General features: G+C 50.7%; 1 protein-coding gene across 3 annotated transcripts in view; it reads left to right on the top strand.

Annotated features, from left to right (window-relative positions):
- The first annotated feature begins 4058 nt into the window (after nucleotides 1-4058).
- Nucleotides 4059-22725, top strand: part of IGSF9B (immunoglobulin superfamily member 9B) — a 50763-nt gene continuing 32096 nt past the window's right edge. For 2 of the 3 annotated variants that reach the window (XM_040483580.1, XM_040483579.1), the window contains exons 1-3: nucleotides 4060-4288; nucleotides 15100-15297; nucleotides 17054-17200. In XM_040483580.1, the coding sequence (XP_040339514.1) occupies nucleotides 4225-4288; nucleotides 15100-15297; nucleotides 17054-17200 (409 nt within the window). In that variant the 5' untranslated portion in view covers nucleotides 4060-4224. Of the gene's footprint in view, nucleotides 4289-15099; nucleotides 15298-17053; nucleotides 17201-22725 lie in introns of all 3 variants that reach the window. The other variant, XM_040483581.1, reaches the window with a different exon arrangement.

The following is a 22725-nucleotide window of genomic DNA, read 5'->3' as shown; positions in this document are numbered from 1 at the left end:
CCTAAATGTAAGACAGGAAGCCATCAAAATCCTAGAGGAGAAAGCAGGCAAAAACCTCTTGGACCTCTGCTGCAGCAACTTTTTACTCAACACGTCTCCAGAGGCAAGGGGAACAAAAGCAAAAGTGAACTATTGGGACCTTATCAAAATAAAAAGCTTCTGCACAGAGAAGAAAACAATCAGCAAAACTAAATGACAACAGATGGAATGGGAGAAGATATTTGCAAATGATACATCAGATAAAGGGTTAGTATCCAAAATCTATAAAGAACTTATCAAGCTCAACACCCAAAAAACAAATAATCCAGTGAAGAAATGGGCAAAAGACATGAATAGACACTTCTCCAAAGAATACATCCAGATGGTGAACACACACATGAAAAAATGCTCCACATCACTCATCATCAGGGAAATACAAGTCAAAACCACAATGAAATACCACCTCACACCTGTCAGAATGGTTAACATTAACAGCTCACACAACAACAGATGTTGGCGAGAATGTGGAGAAAGAGGATCTCTTTTGCACTGTGGTGGGAATGCAAACTGGTGCAGCCACTCCGGCAAACAGTATGGAAAACATCTTCCATTTGGTTTTGTTAGATTGGCAGCTCTTTGAACCCAACCTCCATGCTGTGAGGAAGTCCAAGCAGCCTGTAGAAAAGCCCTCATGGAGAAGAACTACAGCTTTGCCTATAGCTTTGGCTAACTAGCCAGCATCAACTTGGCAGCTATGAGAGTGAGCCATCTTGAAACACAGCCTCCATCCTCCAGTTGGTCAGATACCATACAAAGTAGGCAAGAGCTACCCCCACCAAGCTCTGTCCAAATTGCAGATTTTTTTTTTTTTTTGGAAATAAGTGACTCTTGTTGTTTTAAGTTACTACATTTTGGTATGGTTTTCTATACGACAAGATAACTGATACAGTTCCCTAATTATATAAACACTAAACATGCTTTTTGGTGCTTATTTTGGGTAAATTGCTTTGACTTAGAGCTGCCTCTCTTCCTCACAGGCAGCTGTCCTAACAACTGTTCTAACCTAGATTCTACAGAGATGTCTGCAACTGCTGAGGAAGCTAAGTGATGACAGGTGAGTGGACTATTGTTTTTGAGTCCCACTTGCTCAGTGGATATGAGGAAGGAGTACAGATGGTATCCTCTTCTCCTAGATATGAAGCTTCTGTCAGCTTCAAGGGCCTATGGATATATATAGGTAGGCAGCTAGATGTATTTTTTTTCATAGAGTAACTGATAACACTAGCATTTTGTATTTCCAAAAAGAAGGGATGCCATATACTCCTATACCTGATATACATACACTGCATTTATTACTGTCATTGATTATTAATCATGTACCTAGAAGCTGCTCATGACAGAGGCTCCATTCTTCCCTAACATCCCTCTTGGACAGCTAGGGTCCATGCTTATCTCAAATACTCTACTGGATGTGTCCATGCCAGAGAGGGTCTGCCATCCTTCCTGGGTCCAGAAATTAGCCATATGCCAAGAGGTGAAGGTTTACTGGGACCTATTCCTCACTGTTACTTGGAACAGTATATCTCTTTTGAGCTGAGATGAAACCAAACTGAGACATATCTGATGATGATGATGATGATGATGATGATGATGATGATGATGGTGGTGATGCTATTAACTTTTCCCTTTGTATCTCAATTTTATTTCCTTTGCTCTCTGTCTTCACTCCCTGTTCCACTCCATCTCCAATAGTCTTATTCAGAAGAAATTTAGCCTCTTTTTTAGATAGTTCTTTTGTACACATTCCAAACCCAACTCATGCTATCAAGCTCTTTATGGTTTTTTTCCCCTCCTGCCAACCTGACAGTTTTAATTCCCTAGCAGAAACCACTACAGTGAGTAGGACAAAGAAGATTGCCAAGCAGATACAATCAAGATGGATGATGAGAGTGGCTCCATCTTTTTCCTTACCCTGCATGCCCACTGGAAGAATGTTTACCTGAGCACAGATGCTTTTCACCCCTCTTCCTTCCTTATGGAACTGGGGCTTGCCCTTGGGAATTCAGCATTTCTCTCTACACCAGTTAGCTGCTTGGAGGTTTTGGAAAGGGAAGAATTCTCTTATCACTATTTCTGCAAATGGATCCCAGTAAGGCTTTACAGCCCGAGAACCCTGGGAAAGTGTGTGTGTGTGTGTGTGTGTGTGTGTGTGTGTGTGTGTGTGTGTATGCTGAGAGTGAAGTTGTTATTCTTTGGCATACTGGCTGGAATTAGCCCATCAATGGGGGCTCAGAGCTTCCAATTCACTTCATATTCCCAAGAAAGACATCTAGGCAGAGAAAGAGAAACTAAAGCAAACGCCCAAGGAGAGATGGCCTCAGTGTTATGCACCTTGAGTGTGTTTACATGACCGGAGTGGGTGGGTAGTGGTAGGATGTTCTGGTTCTCCAGATTATATCCAGATGCTAAACCTTTACCATGGGTTTGGTACTCTGCGGTGGGGAGGGGGGATCCCAATTTTCCACCTCCTGGCTGACCGTGAGCTAAAAGGGCTCAGGTTTCAGAGAAAGCTGTTCCTCTAGCACTCAAGGCCAGTTTTGATGCATGTTGTGTGGATGTGTTTTCCCAGAAGCAAGTATCCTTCTTGCTCTTTTATGAGCTTCATGTCCTTTTAGGAGCTTCATGTCTCAAAGCCAGTGCTTTGTGTCCAATGAATGCTTTGAGAGGGTGAAATTCCTTAACTCCCCTTTGCTGCCCCTATGTCTTCCTTCCTTGGCCCACAGCCCATCCTAGGGAACTGTGCCACTCTCACATTGCTTTCACTCCTTGAAAGAACAAACATCTTCACTGCAGCCTCAGAACACTGGTGTGAGGTGATTGTTTATAGTAGATGTTTCCATGACACTCATTTATTTCTTCTGCAGATACAACTGTGTTGGGGGAGGGGATGAGAGTTTAGAGTAGAGAGACTGAGAAATATGGAGACCTTGCAATTGCCTCATCTGTCTTCCTCTGTAGGAGTAAGAAGTCCATCAGCCCCTTTCCCTGGGTCCCTCCATCCCAAACCCCTAAACTGCTCTACAAATCCATCCTGGCTTCATGATGCTGAGATGGGACTAAATTCTCAGATAGGTGAGGAGGGGAGGAATTTTATGCATGAAGAGGCAGCCTTTTTTAAGACAAGGAAAAAAAAAAAACACTTTTATTGCTCAAAGTAGAGATTTACTAATGATGAGCAACAATGACCTGCACTGGGGGTGGTAGTGTGTGTACGTGTGTGTCGGGGGGGGGGGGGGGGGGGGAGAAGATTCTCTGACACTCCTTCAGCTGAGCCAATGACTCATTCTAAATTGGAGTGACTTTTGGAGGTCATTTTAGTCATCCCCCTGCCTTCAGGCCGGATGGAGCTTAACTTAACAATATCATGTTTGGGTGGAAGGGGGTGCGTTGCTGAGGGAAGAATGTCCGTGTGTGGAAAGGAGTGGCGCGGGGCGGGGGATATTGTGTGACCTCTTTGAAAAGATCTCCAGTGAAGGACGTTCCCTAGCTTTCCCAGGCTGCCCTGCCCGTTCCTGGGTTTCCCCATCATTGAATCAGCATGGTCCTCTAGGGAACTGCTTTTTGCTGGTTGGAAACCGGATGTTGGGTTCCCTGGGTGGGCGGGGGCGACGTCCCTTCTAACATTTCTGGGGTAATTGAGATTCCCAGGGTCCCGTTAGCAAGCCCAAGAAGCTACCATTCCCTTCACCAGGAACTTGCCATGCAGTGTGAGCAGAGAACAGTACAGAGCAGAGACGCTACAACGCCTTCTCCCTGGCAATGCGCATGATTCTGCGGCTCTGTGCTCGCCACACTTCAACGCACCTTGAAATGGGCTCGCCTCCTTCGCGCCACAACGGACAGACTTTCGAGCCAATCGGCCCCCAGGCTTGCGAGCAGTGTCCAATGGGAGGGCGGTGGGGGCGGTCCCGGAGGCCCGGCCCTGGTAGGCTTCACCGTGGAGCTGGCTGCGCTCTGCCGGGGCTAGTAGTGCAGGTGCCGCTGCGCCGGGGGCCGGGGAGGCTGCGCGCCGAGCCGAGCGTAGCCGGGGAGGGATGGAGAGCGGGCCGGCGGGGCTGCAGGAGCACCGGCGTGGGGCGTAGGCGGGCGCGAGCGGGCGTGAGCAGGCGCTCGGGCGCGAGAAGTGTGCGGGCGCAGGAGCACTTTGCGATAGGATGAGGCTCTTGGCTGGCGCGCGGTAGTACTATGATTTGGTATGTGGCCACTTTGATAGCAAGTGTGATCAGCACCCGAGGTCTTGCGGCTCAAGGTGAGTTGAAGTGCAGCGCCCCTCCTCTGGCCCTCCGCGGCGTCAGCCCTTTCTTCTTCGTTTCGGGCTCCCCGGCCCCGCTGAGCGTTGCGCCTTTCCGCGGGCGAGGCTCTGGTTCGGTTGAGGAGCGCTCCGGAGCACTGCGGGGAAGCGCTGTGGGCCGCGGGCCGGAGGGGCCGGGTGGGAAGGGGCCGGAATCCAAGGGCTGCCTGGCACTCGGGAAAAGATCTTGGGATCCGGGTCGACTTTGTCCACCTTCGGCCTCAGGGTTTCATACCGGCGTGCCGAGCCAGGTGCTCTTTGCCGGAGCAACCGCCTTCTCTAGCGCTGGGGAGTCTGCGGCTTTCCTAACTCTGGCTGCCGGGTAGTTTGTGGGTGTTTGGGTAGGCTGCAGCACGCACGAGCCCCGCGCAGCGCCACCGCTCCACAGTCCAGCCTTGGGACTCTCGGCACCCACGGCTAGCTAGCTAAAGGGACTGGTTTTTCGACCCTGCGGGCGCCCCAACTCCAACTCGCATCCCTTCTGATCACACATCCTGACAGCTAGGGGTTGGATTCCCCTTGCGGGGTTGGGGGCGCAGGCAGCCCCGAAAGAGAAGAGCAGGTTAAACGAGGCAGTCTCTTGGCCGGCTCAGAGGAGTGTCCGCTTTTGCCTAGCCCTGCCAGGGTCCCGCGCCTGTCTTAGCCTCACCTGGGCCCTGGCCAGGCAAAAGTTCCCTAAGAGCGGGCCCCAGGCGTGCGGACTCCACGTCGCCCTCACCGGCTGTGAGGCAGAGCTGGCTGGGTGTGAGGGTGGCGGGGTAGGGGTCCCCACTGCCTCATCTCGGAGCGGAGGGAGGTTTCTCTTTTTCTGGTTTCCCTGTCTGAGCTGGGGAAGAGACAAGAGGGAAGCCAGCGACTTGGTTGATGCGTGCGTGAGCGCGCGCGCTTTTGCTTTGGAGACGGGCAAAGCGACCTACAAGCCTCTGGGTGGCACCCCAGGCTCTCGGCCCTTGTATGGAAGTAGGAGCAGAGCCCGGAGGGTGCGAGGACTCTGAGCTCACCGTTTTCACCACGCAGACACGACCCAGCTGCGGGCAAGTTCACAAAGCTGGGAGGAGAGGAGAGCGGGGAGAAAACCCGTCGGTGGGTGGAAGTCAGCAGGGAGGACCCGGCAAAGAGAGAACACGCTCCCAGCCGCGCTAGGGTAGAGGGGGTTCGCTGGAGGCGCCTTTTACAGACAGGGTCCTCTCTTGTCTGAGGGTGTGTAGGGGGAGAAAGGAATGATTTGAGAAAGTTTCTAGAATGGAATGTCTTCCATGCTATTGGAGGAGGGGAGTGAGTCTGAAAACCGAACCAGAGGAAGGTGAAGGGAGGGTAATTTTGTTAAATGGTACGTTGCCTTGGATGGTTTAAAACCTCCATTTGTCAGGTGGGAAAACTGAGGCCAGGGAAATTCAGAAGCTTATGAAATGGGGGTAGGCGTGAGATCGGTCGAGTTGTGTGTGAGAAATTGTTCTTAGCTTCAGCCTCCTCCTTTCCCCTATTTCCTTGTAGTCTTCCAATGCCCTCGTCCTCCTCCCCTCCATTTTTTGGTACGTTCCTGCTATGGGACTGTCGCTGAAAGCACCAAGAGGAGCTGCTGGGATCTTTGAATAAAAAAGAGACACTGAAAGGAGGCTCTGAAATAGCTTCTAAACTGGAGAAGTCAGGGTGAGGGGAATGGACTTTGTGCAAGTTTAAGCACAGAATAAAGGCAAATGGCAGCAACACACAGAATGGCTAGACAGAAGGAAGGACTTCCAAACAACATTGAAGGTTATTGGGCATGAAGGTTATACCCTCTTTCTGGGTGTGGAGAGGTCCTTCTGTCTGGGATGGCTTGACATGCACCCTTGAGCCTGCCACCTCTGTTGGTCTTGGAGTCCTTTTAGCTTAAAAAGCCAATATATATGGTAGTTGAGGACCTAGGTATAGAGTCACATGATCTGGTTTCATATCTTGGCTCTGCCACTTGCTGGCCTTGTGACCTTGGATAAGTTGCTCAACCTTTTAAATGTCACTTGCCTCAATGGAAAAATTGGATTAACAGTATGAGCTTGCAGGGTTTTTTGGTGAACATTAGTGCTGTAAAGAAATGAATGACTACCTGTTATATAGTAATTGCTCAATAAATGTGAATATTATTATTATTATTACATTCAGTATCTCTGGAGTTCCAGGCCCCTTCTCAGTTTCTTTCCCTTGGACCATTCAGGGCATTGGGAGATGGAAGTGTGTTGAGGGAAGTTCAGAAGACTGCCTCTGTAGGAATCAAGTACCCTTTCACAGGCTGACCTTGCCTGGGCAGAACCCCTTTTTCCTCTGAATCCCAGGGAGGTATGCAGAGGGTGTGCAGACCTCAGGACTACTTGGAAATTCTTTGAAAGATCTGCAAAACTCAGAGTTTGTCAGTGGCCAGAGAGGCTTGTGGGAAGGATGCAGGGAGCCCAGGAGCCAAGCAGGTCCTAGCATCACAGACTCTGGGGGGAGAGGGAGGGGATCTGTGTGGCAGGGTTTTGGCTCATATGTGAAATACCAGTCACTGTTCAAAAGCTGGCTCTGTGTGACAGCTCAGCTCTTGTCTGACTGGCAGAGGTGACTTCTGAGGAGATTTCTGACAGGGAGGGACTTTCAGATGCCACCTTTAGGGTTTGGCCGAAGTGGGGGCTGCTTTAGCAGAGGGGTAAAAGGGAATGGGCCCCTAAGCCAGTGTCGGGTTGGGACAGTTAGGGATGGGCTTCCCATCTGACTTTGATCATGTGTGTCTGGGAGGTGATTGAGGTCAGTGGAGAGGTTGGGGAGGGTAGGGAGAAGATAGGCATCTGGAATCTGGAAGATGGCGATTGAAGCCTCAACATCCTGGACTGAGGAAACTTGGGGCAGGACCTTGGGCCATGCCTAGATGACTCTGGACCTCCCATAGGGGAGAAGAAGTCTGGACCTTTATTCCCAAGGCTGCCTCCTCCTTTCAACCACAGATTCTGTGGTTGGACGATCCCTGACTACAGTGTCCCCAAATAAAGTGGGGTTCTGACTCAGATCCTACTGGTAGAGTGCCTGGCCTTAGCTCTCCCTTCTTCCCTTTGCTGATGAAGATGAGAGGGAGGAGATTTAGACCAGGAGGCTGCTAGCAAGACCCCATGGGCAGTCCATCAGCAAAGGACTCTGCTCAGCAAGTAGCCAAGTGGTGTGTGTGTGTGTGTGTGTGTGTGCGCGTGCCTGTGTGTGTGCATCCCTCGCACACTTGCCAGAGACAGGGGTGTGTCTGGCAGCACACACCCTGGGAGAAGCTGAGGAAGGGATGTGTTGGAAAGGGCATGGCAAAGGGGCAGTGGGAAGAATCAGCTTTCAGCTCTTGACCTGAGGCCCAACATGTGCCAGACTTGGAGTAGGCAGGTCCCAGAGTTCAGTGGTTTCATGTTTGTGGCTCTGAGACAGAAAGCTGGGATCTGGTTACCCAAGGAGCAGAGGCTGCCTAGCTGGGGAGATGCTGAAACTCAGCATCTCTCTGCTCCTCCCTCTTTCCTGGCTCCTGGCACTGCTCTTCTGATGCCTGCGTTTTCTCTCCCCTCTGCCCACCCCAGCCAGGGCGCGGCTCTCAGAGCCTGGCCTGCTGCTCTCTCTTCTCCCTTGGCCCTGTCTTTCTCAGGCCTGCTGGCTGCTTTCTTCTCTCTCCCAGCCTTCCTGTGTTCTGGCAGGGGGAGGGAAGTGAAGGCCGGGAGATATGTTCTATACAGGGCTAGGCCTGAGATTTAACGCACTTTTCCTCCCCTTGAAAGTCTCCTCTCTTCCTAGACACATCCTGTGACCTTCTCAGGCTGGGGCCCAGGGTTTCAGGGGGGCAGTTTTCTTCTGTCTGCTCCCTAGCATTGGTTAAGCAGCTTGTGTGAAGAGTGGATCTGAATTATGAAAATAGCTGTAATTGGTGTGAGCTGTCTGGAGATGTGTGCACATGCCTCTATGTGTGTGTATGTATACATGCCTGTGCTTTTATGTGTGTGCATGTGTGTGCACACACCTGTGTGTGTGGGTGTGCACTTGAGTGTTTGCATGCATGTGTATAGAATGCAGGATGACAGGGGGACAGTTAAGCTCCAGGCACGAGGTGGGGAGTCACTCCCCTCCAAGTGCTATAGTTGGCAGCCAGACTGTACTCAGAGCAGATGTCTTACTTTCCTTATCCCCCTGCTCTGTACCTGAGTCTAGACAGCCCAGAAGTTTCCAAAGTTGGAGGCTTAGCCCAGGGACTGGATTGAAGGATGTCTGATGTCCCTGAGAGAAAGCCTAAATGGGGGACAAACTCAGACAGAGCTCCAGGGGACAAAAAATGGGCCTGTCTTGCTACAGTGGGCTCTGGCATCAGTTGCCTGTTAACCCAGTGCACTCTAGATAGAGTAGAGAAGGGGCTGGGTCCCTGGGGAGATGGGAGAGGGTGCTGGGACTGCAGAGGCAGCTTGTAGCCTGGCCCCCTCAGGGGCACTGCCCACGGGTGCCAGCGTGATCTGCCCGAGGCAGCTGACCTATTTTTCTTAGGAATCTTCCTGCTTTTTTGTTCTCTCTTGCGTGAATAAGCAGGAGACTGGTGAGCAGAGACAGGGCCTCTGTAAGGGTTTTGGAGGACAATTCCATGTGAGCCAAAGCTTTGAGGGAAGTGCCAACCAGCTTAACTGTCCTGAGAAGAGAAGGGACTGGGATAGTCCCCTCTGCCTGTCATTGTGTCTCCAGCCCCCCCTCCCCTCCACATTTCCCCTTACCTCCATCCTGGTCACAGGCACCCACCAGGAAGGTCTGTGGCAGACAGCTTGCACACAGGCCTGCCTTCACAAATTGTATAAGGTGAGCCATTGTCCTTATTTTCTGGTTTCAGAGTAGGGAATGCTGACACCTTACTGTAAGTAAATATGGAGCTTCAATTTCCCCCTTTCTTTCTTATCTTGTCTTCCTTGAGGAGAGGAGGGTGGCCTAGTGGCAGGCAGAGCTCGTGGTGTCCTCACCTGGCTGGGCTGGCCTGCCTGTTTGCTCTGGAACACATGTGTGCACATGGCCACGTGTGAGTGTGCAGGGTGCAGGCCTCCACTCAGGTGGCAGGGGTGGGGTGTGGCTTTGCCTTTCTGCTGAGGAGCCATTAAAGGAGCAGAGTGGAGGTTGAATTACTGACTGCTTCCTGTCAGTGGCTCATGGGGAAAAGGCTCTTGGAAATACAATCTAGCTGAGAGCAAATTAAAGTTGCTAATAGCATCACTGCCTCATGGGCTTCGAGGGGAGCCCAGCCAAGAGGGTTAGGAAGGAGTCACCTACAGGAGGAAGGAGGCCTGCAGTTCCTGCCCCTCCCTCCTCCATGCCTTGCTGTTTGGAAGATGGGAGGGTTTGCTGGCTAGGGCTGGTCTGGGCTCACCTGACCTCTGACTTCCCACCCTGAGAGGTTTAATGGGGAGTGGGGGCCAGAAGGGCTGGGAGGACACTGATGGAGACCATGGAAGGTAGGGACATTTCTGAGAACCTGCTTAGGCTGGGTGTGGGGGCTCTTGATGGAGGCAGAATGATGGCCAGATGACTTCTAGCCCACCTGCCTTCTGGAAAGAACAAGGACATGACCAGATGTTTTGGACACAGGCCTCTTGTCTATCTCATATTTGTAGAGTGTTCTTTGCTTTGGGCAATAGGGATTCTGTTCTCTGCTTTCCTCCTGCCATCCCTCTGGGTGTGTACCTCTGTGGGAGGCTCCTTGGGAGCCTGAGTCCCCGGCTTCCTGGAATCTCCTGGAGCCTTCTGGCTTGTTGGGGAGGAGCGATTGGGGGACTATTGGGGGCTGTGCCTTTTTTGGACTAGCAGGGATTATTTTTAGGCTGGCAGATGGAGGTGGCGGTGGCTGTCGCTGGTATTATTAGACAACAGGCCTGTGGTTTGGGAGTCTGGTGCCCAGAGGATGAGGGGGCTGGGGACAAAGAGGCAGGGCGGGGGGAGGAGGGGATGGAGGAGCAGGAGGAAGAAGGGGAGGAGGAGGAGGAAGAGGAGGAGGAGGCAGCAGCAGTGGCTTCAGTAAGGATTTGTACTCATGAATGAAGGAGGCTGGTCTTCACCCGGTGGTCTTCCCTTATGGTAGCCACTGCCAAACGTAGCCAGAGGTGCCGAGTAGTGCTGAGCCCAGAGCCAGCCAGAGAGCACCAGCTGCATTCTGAAACAGACCCACCTTGTCATCCTTTTCTAGTCTTGGGCTGCATGGGTCTGGCTGTTGGAACCTAAGCAGAATGTGTAGTGGAGAAGGTCTGCCCTCTGACTCAGGGAGGAAAGTGTCTGGGATGTCTGGGATGCAATGTGGGAGAGGCTGTGGTGCCTGGGCCTGTGGTTGGTCAGGATATTGTCAATGAGTGTGGGCAAAGAGGAGGAGGAGACACAGCAACTGGAGCTTGACTCCCCTACTTGTACCTGAGTGACTTGGCTGAGCCAGGTAGCCTCCCAGTTTGCTCATTTGTGAAAACGAGCTGGTAGTATTTCTATCAGGTGGGCATTGTGAGCATTAAGTGAAATTTGTGTTACACGCCAGGCACAGAGCCTGGTATGTGGTAGGTATTTAGAGGAAGTTTGGTTGCTTGACAGCTGAAGCTCTCCCTGCCCTGGCTCCTAGAACTTCTTAGGCATTTAGTGTTTCTCATTCTCAGGTACCCTTCCTCCCCCAGCCCTGCTCTGGTGGAAGAGCCCCAGGCTGTAAGTGTGGGGCACAAGGGCTGTGCCAGAGCCTGGCTCCTCATGGTTCTATGTCCACAGGGGATCCAATGGCAACCTGGACTTGGCTGCCTGCTGGGCACCACCTGGCCTAGAGAGCAGGAGACCTGTACCCTATGGGCTTCCTGAAAGGTCAGCCAGACTGCAGGGGCTACCTCATCTTCCTTTGTTCTCCTGCTTTCTCTACCCTATCCTGGGAAAACAACTCCAAAGTGGGCTGGGCAGAGCCCCAAGATGCAGATTTGCTTGGCTTAGGGTATTGCTGTTTCCTGCCTTCTCTAAAACAGGTATGTGGAATCCAGGGCACTTCATGGGCTCCTACCACCCTCACTCCTGCAGATGCCAGTTTCCCCTCTGAGGTTGTTGCCACACTTCTTTGGGCTGCTGTAGGCTTCTTTGGTGGGGAAGGGGCCTGGGGGTGTCTCTGCCTCTTGCAGCCCCTCCTCACTTCAGGTCACTCTCGATCCTTTCCTTCTCCTCCTCTTGCCCCCCTGCCCACTGGCAGTTGCTCCAGTCAATCTGCTGGGGAGAAGCCCACTTGCTTCTTGAACGAATAGCCTCTGCTCTGTCTTCCTGATTCTGGGCTCCTATGAAGGCCTATGTCTTTGGGTCCTCTGTGCCCCAGAGTTCTCTTTCTTGTTGTGGGCTAGGCTCTTCCTGTGTCAGGTTTGCACTGTGTCTGTCTCTGTGTCTCTCTCCTTCCTGGTTTCTTGAGTCTCTTTCAAAGTCTTCAATTTGGGTTTGGTGTCCTAGGTGAGAGTTTCTCCTCCATCAAGCACCCCTTCCCTATTTACTGCCACCCTGTTTACTTTTGTTTCATGCTTTGAGCTTTTCTAGAGAAAGTGTTTTATTAGACATGCTTTGGCTCAGGAAGGATCAGGCTTAGGAAGAAGTGCTTGTAGGTGATGGAGTGAGAGTGGTGTGTGTGTGTGTGTGTGTGTGTGTGTGTGTGTGTGTGTGTGTGTATGTGTGTTGAGGAGTTGAGGAAGGTGATAAGTACTTCAGGGTTCAGAAAACCAAATGGGTTGAACCAAGTGCAGAGGCTGGGCCAGGAGCTCCCACGCCTCTGCTTTCTTCTTGGGAAACTCCATCTCTTTCTGCCTTGCTTATCATATTTGGGATGCTTATCTCACTGAGTCCTCTCTCCAGCTGCTTGTCCCTGGTTGAAAGGGTCCTTGTGCAGAGATGAGGGATGGGGCTGACTGGCTTGGGGGTGGGCCTTGGGTTGGGTGCTCAGTCCTGAGCCCAGGGGCTGGCTGGGGGTGGAAGTGGAAACCTGGAGCCAGCCCCAGTGCTGGGGGAGGTGTGAATGAGGCAACACTGAGCAGGAGGTACTGTGGGAACCCATTTTGGAGCCAACCTACCTCCTGGCATTGCTCTCCAGAGCCCTCAACCCCAGTAGCCATGGTGCTACAGAGCCAAGCTTCACTGCTAAAAGTGGGCAACCACCTGCTCAGCAGAGCTGGTCATTTTCTTTGCCCCTCTGCCTCTTGCCTTAGGCTCTAGGGGCCAAAGCCCTGGGAAGGGGCCCCCTTCTGTGGACAGCCTCTGTCCTGCACACCAGGTAACTAGGCCCTGAATACCTCCTTCCTCTTCTCCCAGGCTCCTGTATTTCCTCCTTTAACCTCCTGGAAAGTCTGTGCTATACACACACAGTCACAAACGTATACACACTCACACATGCAGCATCCCCCCCCCCCCCCACTCATCCTTGTCCATTTGCTAAGAGCTAGTCACATACACACAGGCATGTATCCACACATACATCCTTTTGCCAAGAGCAGCCTCATATACACACATTCACATATGCACACACACATTGCTCCCCCTGTTCACACATGGTGCCTACTGTTTGCCCATTCTTTCTGGGTCCAGGATCAGCCTTTGTGCTCCTGGAGGCTAGGAGGCAGGCTCTGTCCTTATCCAGGTGCCTCTGGGGCTGTGGGGGAGGTGCCTGCTGCAGCTGGGCCTTCTTGGAGCTTTCCCTGAGGGGTTGGAATTCAAACCTAGCCTGAAACAAGGTTGGGGGTGGGGGTATTGGGAAACCTGCTGGGGCCTCTGGCAGGTGAGTGCAACACTCCCGCTCTGCTCCAAAAATACTCTGTGATCTTAGCTCTTTCTCTAGAAAACAGTGATGTCACCAGTAGCCAATCAGCTTCTAGAAGGGCTTGCCTCCTCCTCCTTCCGCAACTTAGGGAGGAGAGGGAGAGGGGGATGGGGAGGGAGAGAAGGAGAGACACAGATGAACAGCGAACATGCAGACAGACACAGACGCAAACACAGAAACATAAGCACATAGAGGTACCTCCACACAGAAAAGCAGGCAGAATCCCTTCTCAGTACATAGGTGAAAAGAAATCCACATATTTTCCCCAATACACACACACACACAGACAAACCAAGAAAGACAAGTAGAAGCATCCTCATAGAGGGAGAGCTAAAGAGGAAGAGGCAGAGACAGAGAGACTTGAAGATTTGAGATGGAACAGCACAGAGACACATGAAGAAGGAGTAGGAGAGAGACTTCTGTCTCAGAACCAGAAGACAGAATCAGAGAGACAGACACATAGAAAGAGCCAAAGACACAGAGACATGAAGCAGAGAGATGAGATAAGGAGACAGGCAGTAGCACACAGGGGTCAGAGATGCAGTAAGAGTCAGATACAGAAGCACCATGACAGGCAGACAGACAAACAGACACGCTGTTCTTTTGGGCATCCTTTCTGTGTTGGGAGGGTCCATCAACTCTTGGCTTTGCACTGCTAGTAGAACAGCTGCTGTCCTTGGTGCTGCCTGGAGCGGCCCAGCAGGGACTGGGAGGGGAGGTGAGTTTGGATGGGGAGAGCCTGGGAGGTCTCCTCTGTAATTGTGTTGGGTAGTGTGAGGAAAGCCAGGAAGAAGAGGCTTCTCCAGGCTGTCCCCTTCACTGGGAAGCAAGCTCGACAAGGTGACTTTGTGGGCACGGAGGCTTCATGCGGGAGGGAGCAGTTTTAGGCTGGAGGTGGGGGTGGCATGCCTCCTGTAGGGGCTCATGAACAGGCTGACCAGTGAGAGAAGCAGTGCCTGAGTTAGCCTGTCCTCTGTGTCCTCCAGCTTGTGGGTGGGGATGGGTCTGTCTCCACTTTGCCCTCCTGCTGCCAAGAGGATAGGCGCACCCTATCCAGCCATATGTTTTATCATCTACTAAAGGTGGGGTGATTTCTCCTTAGCTGGCTGAACTTAGCAGCCCCAGGATCCCTGCTCTGCCCCCAGCATACTGCTATCCTAATGGTGATGTCTTGGGCTTGGAATTTGGAGGGCTGGAGGACCCTTCTGTTCCCCTTTTTGTAGCAGGTGCGGTGGGGCGTGGGAGGGAGGAGCCTGGAGAGGCTAGTCAGGCCTGTGGGGTTTTCCCTCTGGTGTTGCCATGAGCAGCCTCTGCTCAGCTTGTTAGGGATTCCCCTGCTCCTGTATGGAGTACTCTTGTTTTGTGCTGTGAACATCAGGCTGAGCTGGGGGTGGGGCGTAGGAGGAGGCTGGCTCTGCAGCTCCTACCAGGCTCTGGTGGGAAGCATCCTGCACAGGAAGAGATTCCATGTTTACCCTCTGCTACAGCAGGCTTCTGTAATCCAGGCTGCAGGTCTCCACAGAGAGGCTGAGGCCCCTTTACTTTCTCAGTAGCCAGACTCCTTAGGACTGTTGGGAGTTCAAAGGAGGAGGATATGGTCATGGATCTGCTCTTTGGGATTGGGGAGGGAAGGTTTGGCATGCAGGACTGGAAAGAACTGCTTCTCTCTCCTCTTCTGCTCCCCTTCCTACCTGTCTCAAGTTCATGGATAGCTGGGGCCCCCAGAGCTGTGGGAGGTATGAGCAGAGAGGGGATTAAGGGGGTTAAAAATATATTGAGGACCTTCTGGGAAGTGACTGGACTACTTTTCAGGAGGAGGGCTGGGGTGGGCCGCTTGCCTTGGGGAGGAAGTGGGAATGCAGAGGTCCCTAGACATGGGCAAGGGGCTGCCTCTTGGGCTGCTGGGGCAGGATCTCCTTGTCATTTCCCTTTGTGCATCCCAACTTTGCTGACCCATTAGCTGCCCACGGCCTTCGAGAGGAGCCTGAGTTTGTTACTGCGAGAGCCGGTGAGGGCGTGGTCCTGCGATGCGATGTGATTCACCCAGTGACGGGACAGCCCCCACCCTATGTCGTGGAGTGGTTCAAGTTTGGGGTGCCCATCCCTATCTTCATCAAGTTTGGCTACTATCCCCCTCATGTGGACCCTGAGTATGCAGGTAAGTTCTGGGCTGCACGGGGCTGCTTGTTTCCTCTCCTGGGTTTTGCTCTCAGTGGTTATGGTCATGGCACTCTTCCTCCTGCCTTTCTATTGCTTCTTATCTTTCTTACTGGTCTGTTATCTTTTCTCCATAGTCTCTGCCTCTTTCCTCCCATCGTTTGCACTTTGGTAGGTTTTAATTAAGTGGTGGGGAGGAGAGGGAAGAGGAGGTGGTGCAGACACAAAGCATCACTGCACAGCTATGGATGTGTAGGGGCAGAGGCAGGAGTAAGGACAGGGAAGCCTAGAGAGCCCACCATGCAGGGGAGGAGAGCTGGGCAGAAGGGGAGCTCTGTGCAGAAAGAAGCTGAGTCAGAGCCCTGCTGCCCTTGGCCAGGTATGCTGGTGGCACTGTAGACTTTGTTCTGTCTGCCTGTGCCCACTCCCTCCCTCTAGCTCTGAAGTTGGGGCCTCATCCCATCCATGAGCAGTGGAAGTAAATGTCTGAGGCTGGTCCGGGCAGTGCTGTGGCTGTGGCTTGCACCTGCTGTCTGCCTCCTCTGCTGCTCCAGCCTCTCTCCTACTGGTCCCCTCGGTGTCTTGCTCTGTGGTTCCACCTGCTAGAAGGGGCCTCACTGTGAGTCACTGCCAGTGCCTGTCTGCCAACCTGCCAGGGAGGAGAGCATGGGACATGCATGCGTGTAGGAGTGTGTGCACGCGCGTGTGCATATGTGTGCTGGAATTTTAATGGAAGACAGGAAGCTGGCAGGACTTTGAGGTCAGACTTCTGAGGTCTGATTTGCATCTCTCAGAAAGCTTCCATTTATCTCTCTCTCTCACTCTGTTTTTGGCCATTTGATGCTCTGGTTTTTAGGCAGATTGCCAGTGTTGAGACAGGATGAAAACTGAGAAGGTGGTGACATGGCATTGAGGGCTGGGCTGAGGTGGTGGGTGAGGGGAAGGTGGACCCTGAGGGGTGCTTTGTATCCTCATTTTAGACTCCCATTCTGCTTGCTCCTGCCGAGTTCTTACCATCTCATCACCATGAGTGAGACAAAGATGGCCTCCTAATGGGGAGGAGGATGGAGTTAAGGAGGGTAGCTGGGGGGCCTTTGCTCTGCTTGCCAGCCCTGTCCTCATTCTTGGGCTTATGGGCTCTGGCGTCTTAGCTCTTGGGGACACTGGGTTCTGGCTAGATGTGCAGTGTCTCAGGCATGGGCAGCAGCACCTGGAGGGGACCTCTCCACCCTGGTCCCTGGCCTGCCTTTCCTCTGCTTTACCATAGGGAAGACAGGCAGAGAGATGCTGGTGGTGGGGACCCAGGTGGGAGAAGAATGTCACTCAGCCTGAATTGAGGTTTAGGGTCTGCTCTAGAGTCCCATACCTCACCTTCTTCTATTTGCACTTTTGCTTCCCTCCCTCGCTCCCTCCCACTCTCTTTCTTCAGCTTTGCATCCCCCATGCCTTTCCTTTATCCCAAGAGATCTCCAAAAGAATAGGAGTATTCTGAGGGACTGAGGTTCTTCCCAGGGCCAAACCCAGAGTTACAGTTGCAGCAGGGCTGGGCCAGCCGAGACCAGGAGAGTGGCTCCATGGCAAGGCTGCGTGCCTTTTCCTTTCAGCCTACTGCCTGGGATTGGTGCGAGGTGTTATTTTGGGGTCCTATCATGGGAAATGGTTTGAAGGTTACAATGGGTCCTCTGCCTTTGGCAGGTGTCACACTGCTAGCCTCACCCTGATGGCCTCCTGGGCTTTTGTCCACTTTCTTCCTGCAGGCCGGGCAAGTCTTCATGATAAAGCATCCCTGCGACTGGAGCAGGTTCGCTCTGAGGACCAGGGCTGGTACGAGTGCAAAGTGCTCATGCTGGACCAACAATATGACACCTTTCACAATGGTAGCTGGGTCCACCTTACCATCAATGGTGTGTATGGGCCTCATTCCTGGGGCTGGGCGGGTGGGGGATGACCCAGAAGACTGCTCTCTGAGGACCTGCTTTAGGCAAAGCCACTATTCCTGCCCCAAATCTCTGCCACAAAGAGGAGCCTCATCAGGGCCGGGCCCCATTGCATTAGTAGCTCTCACCTCCTATGCCCCTTCAGTTGTCTTCCTAGAGCCTTGGGTTAACAGAGGTGCATAGGAGGAGCAGCTCCCTGAGCACGAAGTGGGGTTTGCTGTGGGTGGTGGAGTCAGAGTTCCTCAGAGGGAGGTAGGTAGCTGGTTCTTGGAACCAGGAGGTTTAAGGCTTTGTCGAAGCCCAGTTTATAGCCTCTGGCACCATTTCCCAGCCTTGGGAAGACCCTGCTAGTCCAAATAATGCCTTCTTGCTCTAGTGGGATTTCTGGAGCCCCACCATAACCATTTTCATTTTTAGGTTAATATCTTGGTTCCTTGTTAAATATGTTCGTTTGAGTGATATGTAATGAGTGTCTGTTGTGTGCCTAGCCTTGCACTAGGGGAAGAGAAATGATGGTGAGCCAACCCAGACATGGTACCTTCTTGTGCTGGGTTTACTGTCTAAGAAAATGTAAGAATCCTGTGAAGAGTAACCGTTTTAATGGCTATCAGTTATTATAGTTCAGTTAAGTTAACTGCTATGTGTTGATGCTTTTCAAGTGTTTGGGAAAAGGCAACAAAGCCCTTTGCAGAGGCCCAAGTGACTTAGTTGAGTTCCCAGTGCTGGTGCAGGCTGGGGGCCTGATTCTAAGGCTGTGACCACACCAGGGGTTGGGCCCTCTGTGTGCATTCCCCAAGAGAGTCTCTCTTATGTCCCTGGGAGTCCTTACTTGGGAGGAGATACTCTAGAGGAGCCAGGAGAAGCTGGAACTGTGGAGAAAAATCTGGAGAAGTGGCATATATGGTTTGGATGTGCCACACAGAGCTTGGGTCCTTGTGGTTTTGATATCTGTGACTATAGATGCTGTGGTTGGGAGAGAGAAATTGATGTTGTTCCTGGCTTGGAAGTTTCTCATAGTATTGATCTGCTCTGAAGGATGGCTCTCTCTGCCCTACCTTGTGGGGTTGGGTCATTCCTCCCAAGCAGGCCATGTTCCTTGGCTTGAGAACCTCTCCAGGGTCCTGAAAGAACAGAGTATTTTAGCCAGGGCACTGTTATCTGAGAAGAGCAGACTTAGCGATGGTGGTCCTAGAACAGTGTTGGTCTAGGCTGCCCAACCCATTAGATATAGTTGGCTCCTGTCAGTCCTAGGCTGCCCAACCCATTAGATATAGTTGGCTCCTGTCAGTCAGTCCCAAGAGACTGATTGGAGGCTTACTTTAAGTCTTGGGTGGGCTGTCCCCACCACATAGCAAGCTTTTGAGTCACCTCCTTTTGATGCCAGCTGTTGTGTGTGCCGAGAATGAAAACTCATCTTAATATTAGCCCAAGCAAAACATAATTAGGAAGGTAAATCTGCCGCGAAAAGCTTCACTGATTGAACACCGAGCCAAGAGTCCCCATGTTGCTTTCTTTCTCTCTTATGCCCTTTCTAAACTGGGCTGTAATCTCCAAGAACCACCTTGTTTTCCCTTCATGTCCTCCTGGCAGCGCCCACTTCAGTGACCTGAGATGTCAGGTGTTCAGTAGGCACTCATGTGACAGGAAGGTAGAATTTAATTGGAGATTGTGTGTTGTATTACGTCTCTGTATTAGTTTGCACGAGTGGGAATTGGTTCTGTGAGAATTCACAATGACTTAGAGTGGAATAAGCATGGGAGAAGGCCTTGAAAAGGTTTGGTTTATTTCATGCATTCAGTAGCTGTAAGATCCCAGGCAACTCTCTGGGCATCAACTCCCTCAGTTACCAAAACCAATGCCTGTTTGCAGAACTGTTGTGAAGATCAGATGAAATGCTGTGTAAGAAAGTGTCCTGCACAGTGTCTGTGACATTAATTACATGTGGGTCAGATGCTGGCCATTCTCTTTCTCAAGAGAGAAAAAAAGATGAAATCAAATGAAATAGTAGTGGCAGGGAGGTGGTATATAGGAGGGTCCTCAGACTGGAAGATGCAGAGGACTGTAGTAGTTTGAAAGTTCTTGTAAACTCACCAATAATTATCCATTCATAACACATCTTGAGTATTGGCTTTTAGTATTTACATGAGTAACCTGTATATCCTGGGCCTGGAGATCAGGCTGGAGTGCTTTTTGTAGATTTTGTAAATAAAGGGAAGTAACACACACACACACACACACACACACACACACACACACACACATCTTGGATGTTTGCTCTGTGGCAGGCTCTGGGGACACAGCAATGGGCCCAATCCAGACTCAGCTTTAAGGAAACTTCCAGAGGCAGTAAGTCCAGAGAAAATTGCAATATGGGCTTTGGGAGAACAAAGGAGGGAGAACTTCTTTGAGGGAAGGACTCCTGTGCAGAGACCCAACTAGGGAGGAGGAGTTAGCCGGGTGCAGGGGTATTCCATGCAGAGGGAACAGCATGCCCACATGCCCAGATGGAGAGTCAGTGCATTCATAGAGGTTGTTTATAGAAAGTGTTGGCCAGAAAAGCTAAGAATGTTCCCTCATCTGCTCCAGGGTTTAAACCGGGGCTTTGCCCTTACCAAGGAGCCTGCCTCCCAAGTGGGTAGATTAGAGCAGACACATTTGAAGGTGAGAGAGCTGTCTCCCTTTATTCCCTCCTCCTTTCACCCCCAGTTCTGAGGTTCCTTCCAGAATAAATATTTCCATTATGGAAGGAAAGAGTCTGGAGTGCCAGCATTCCATTGCTTCCAAACTAGAATGTTTAGTGTCAGGCATTTTCTGACAGAGATCACCTTTGGAAAATGAAAGGCCAGTGAAAAATTAGAATTATAAATGGTCTCAGTCTCCTTCTGTGTTTTCTTAAAGACCAGTTGGGTGGAAACAAACCCAATTATTCCTTTATCACATAAAATACCCAAAAAGCCCAAGCCAAGTCTTGCTTTACATTGGTGAATTACTTGGAGGAGAGGCCAGTCTATTTCTAACCTGCACTATTAATTATAGAGCACTTGTAAAAAAGAATTAAGCCTAGAAATGCAGCTGGCAAGCTAACACCTAATTCTGTAAATAATTGAGAGTCAAACCATTGTTTTCCTGAAAACTCGAGATTGTTCAAAGTACTTTCCTGATTAGCACCTAAATAATAAAGTAATTATGTAATTAGTAATTAATTTGTCACTTCAGGACGTAATTTAATTTATTATCTTTTCTTTTAAGCTTGACACCAGAGGTAATGAGGCTGTGGCTATATTTCCAGGGACAGACTTGGCAAGAGGGGCTCTGTTGGAGATGAGCACACATTCCAGGGCAGCACGAGAGGCCTAGAAGCTAGGATTCCAGAATCCCTTTATAAGGATTTGGGATGGTTTTTGCCATCATTTTTATTATATTAGATGCTGGATGAGTATTGATGTGCTTGAAGTTGTCCATTGTGTGTGTTTTGTGTGTGATGAACTATGCTTCTTAATTCACTCAGCATTCATTCTCCAAGTGCCCTCTGTGTGCCCACACTGAGTTAAGGGCTTTGGAAATGATTGAAGAAAGTGGTATTGCCATGGTCTTGTTCCTAGGAAGTTTTATGTGTTTGAATTTGTGTTGTTCTGTAGGTGTGTGTATGTATGTACATTTAATTCATTCATCCATTCAGCAGACATTCGTTGAGTGCTCTGTTACAAGCTAGGAACTGTGCTAAAAGCCAGGCATGCAGTGTGATTTACTGAAAAGATCTTTGTTCTCAGGGAGAGTCAGTGATCAGTACTTTATTTTTTATTTATATATGAAATTTATTGTCAAATTGGTTTCCATACAACACCCAGTGCTCATCCCAAAAGGTGCCCTCCTCAATACCCATCACCCACCCTCTCCTCCCTCCCACCCCCCATCAACCCTTAGTTTGTTCTCAGTTCTCAACAGTCTCTTATGCTTTGGCTCTCTCCCACTCTAACCTCTTTTTTTTTTTTTTTCCTTCCCCTCCCCCATGGGTTCCTGTTAAGTTTCTCAGGATCCACATAAGAGTGAAACCATATGGTATCTGTCTTTCTCTGTATGGCTTATTTCACTTAGCATCACACTCTCCAGTTCCATCCACGTTGCTATAAAGAAAATAAAATAGTCTAAGGGGGTAGAGAATGTTAGAAGTGCTATCTTAGATGGGCTGACCACTTAAGGCAGAGATAGCATTTTAGTGAAGATTTGCAGGAACCAAAGGAGTGAGGTCTGGGTACAGAGAGGGCAGCAAATGCAAAGGCCCTGAGATGGGACATTCTTAGCACATTTGAGAAAGACAAAGATGGCCAGGGTGGCTAGAGCACAGTGAAGGGGTATATGGTAGCAGACGAGGTTGGCAGAGGAGGGGGCAGATAGTACCAAACCTCAAAGCACTCTGACTGGTTCTTGGGGCAACGCTGTCTGGAGAGGTGACACCTATCTCAAAGCTTCTCTCTCTCTTTTTAAAATGTTTATTTTAGTTTTGAGAGAGAGTGTGAGCCAGGGAGGGGCAGGGAGAGAGAGGGACAGAGGATCTGAAGCAGACTCCAGGCTGACAGCAGTGAGCCCAACGTAGGGCTTGAACTCACAAACTGTGAGATCATGACCTGAGCTGAAGTTGGAAACTCAACTGTGTGAGCCACCCAGGCGCCCCTCAAAGCTTCTCATTGGTGCCTCAGATGTTTCTGGGGAGATGACAATGATGATAGTCATGGCAAAATAACCAACATTTCACACGTATCTACATTCACAAGATCCCTTTCACAAACTGTATCTCACTTATTCCTCATCTCAATACTGGAAGGGGCCAGATTTGGGTAAAGCCCAGAGAGGCTGAGTAACTTGTCCAGGGTTACCCAACTAGTGGCAGGCTGCACTGTAACTTGGTCTTTGGGTACCTTGAGATGAGCTAAAAATGTCCTGCCTCAGCCAGGCATTGTGAACCCTAGGACTCAAGGTTAAAAGTGGGGCCCCTCCTTGTCACTTCAAAAGCAATGAAAGTCCAAGAGGTTAAGAGTGATCTGATTGCCTCTACAAGCAGCTCAGACTGATGAGACTGAGTCTCTGAACAGTTGATTATCCAAACAGGATGGATATTGGTCAAAACTACAATCAATGCAGGTGGTAGTGTGGGGATAACCTGGCATAATCAGAAGAAAATTAAAAAAGGAGTAGCCTGCAGAGTGGGCTGTCTTTCTGTCTGGATGCCAGAAAAGGAAGAAGGTGGAAAATTTTCTCTGCCTAATCTGGAAGAGTAAGATTCCTTGTCACCATGGCCTGTGGTCTGTAGTAGGCCTAGATGGAGCTCAGGTGGGAGACATCCTGGAAATATGGGGCCTGACTGGGCTGGGGTTAAGGAAGTTGGAGTATCAGGGATGATCTTTAGGTGAAAGACCGGAGTGGGGGGTGATGGAACAGTCTGGAGCTAGTAGCAAGTGTGTGCTCTGCAAGTCATGGGAGCTGTGCTGTTTATC

The sequence above is a fragment of the Herpailurus yagouaroundi genome, unplaced genomic scaffold (genome assembly GCF_014898765.1).
Source record: "Herpailurus yagouaroundi ecotype Mexico unplaced genomic scaffold, PumYag 161, whole genome shotgun sequence".
Lineage (NCBI taxonomy): Eukaryota > Metazoa > Chordata > Mammalia > Carnivora > Felidae > Herpailurus > Herpailurus yagouaroundi.
The sequence above is the reverse complement of the archived record's forward strand: the minus strand, read 5'-3'. Positions and strand labels throughout refer to the sequence as shown.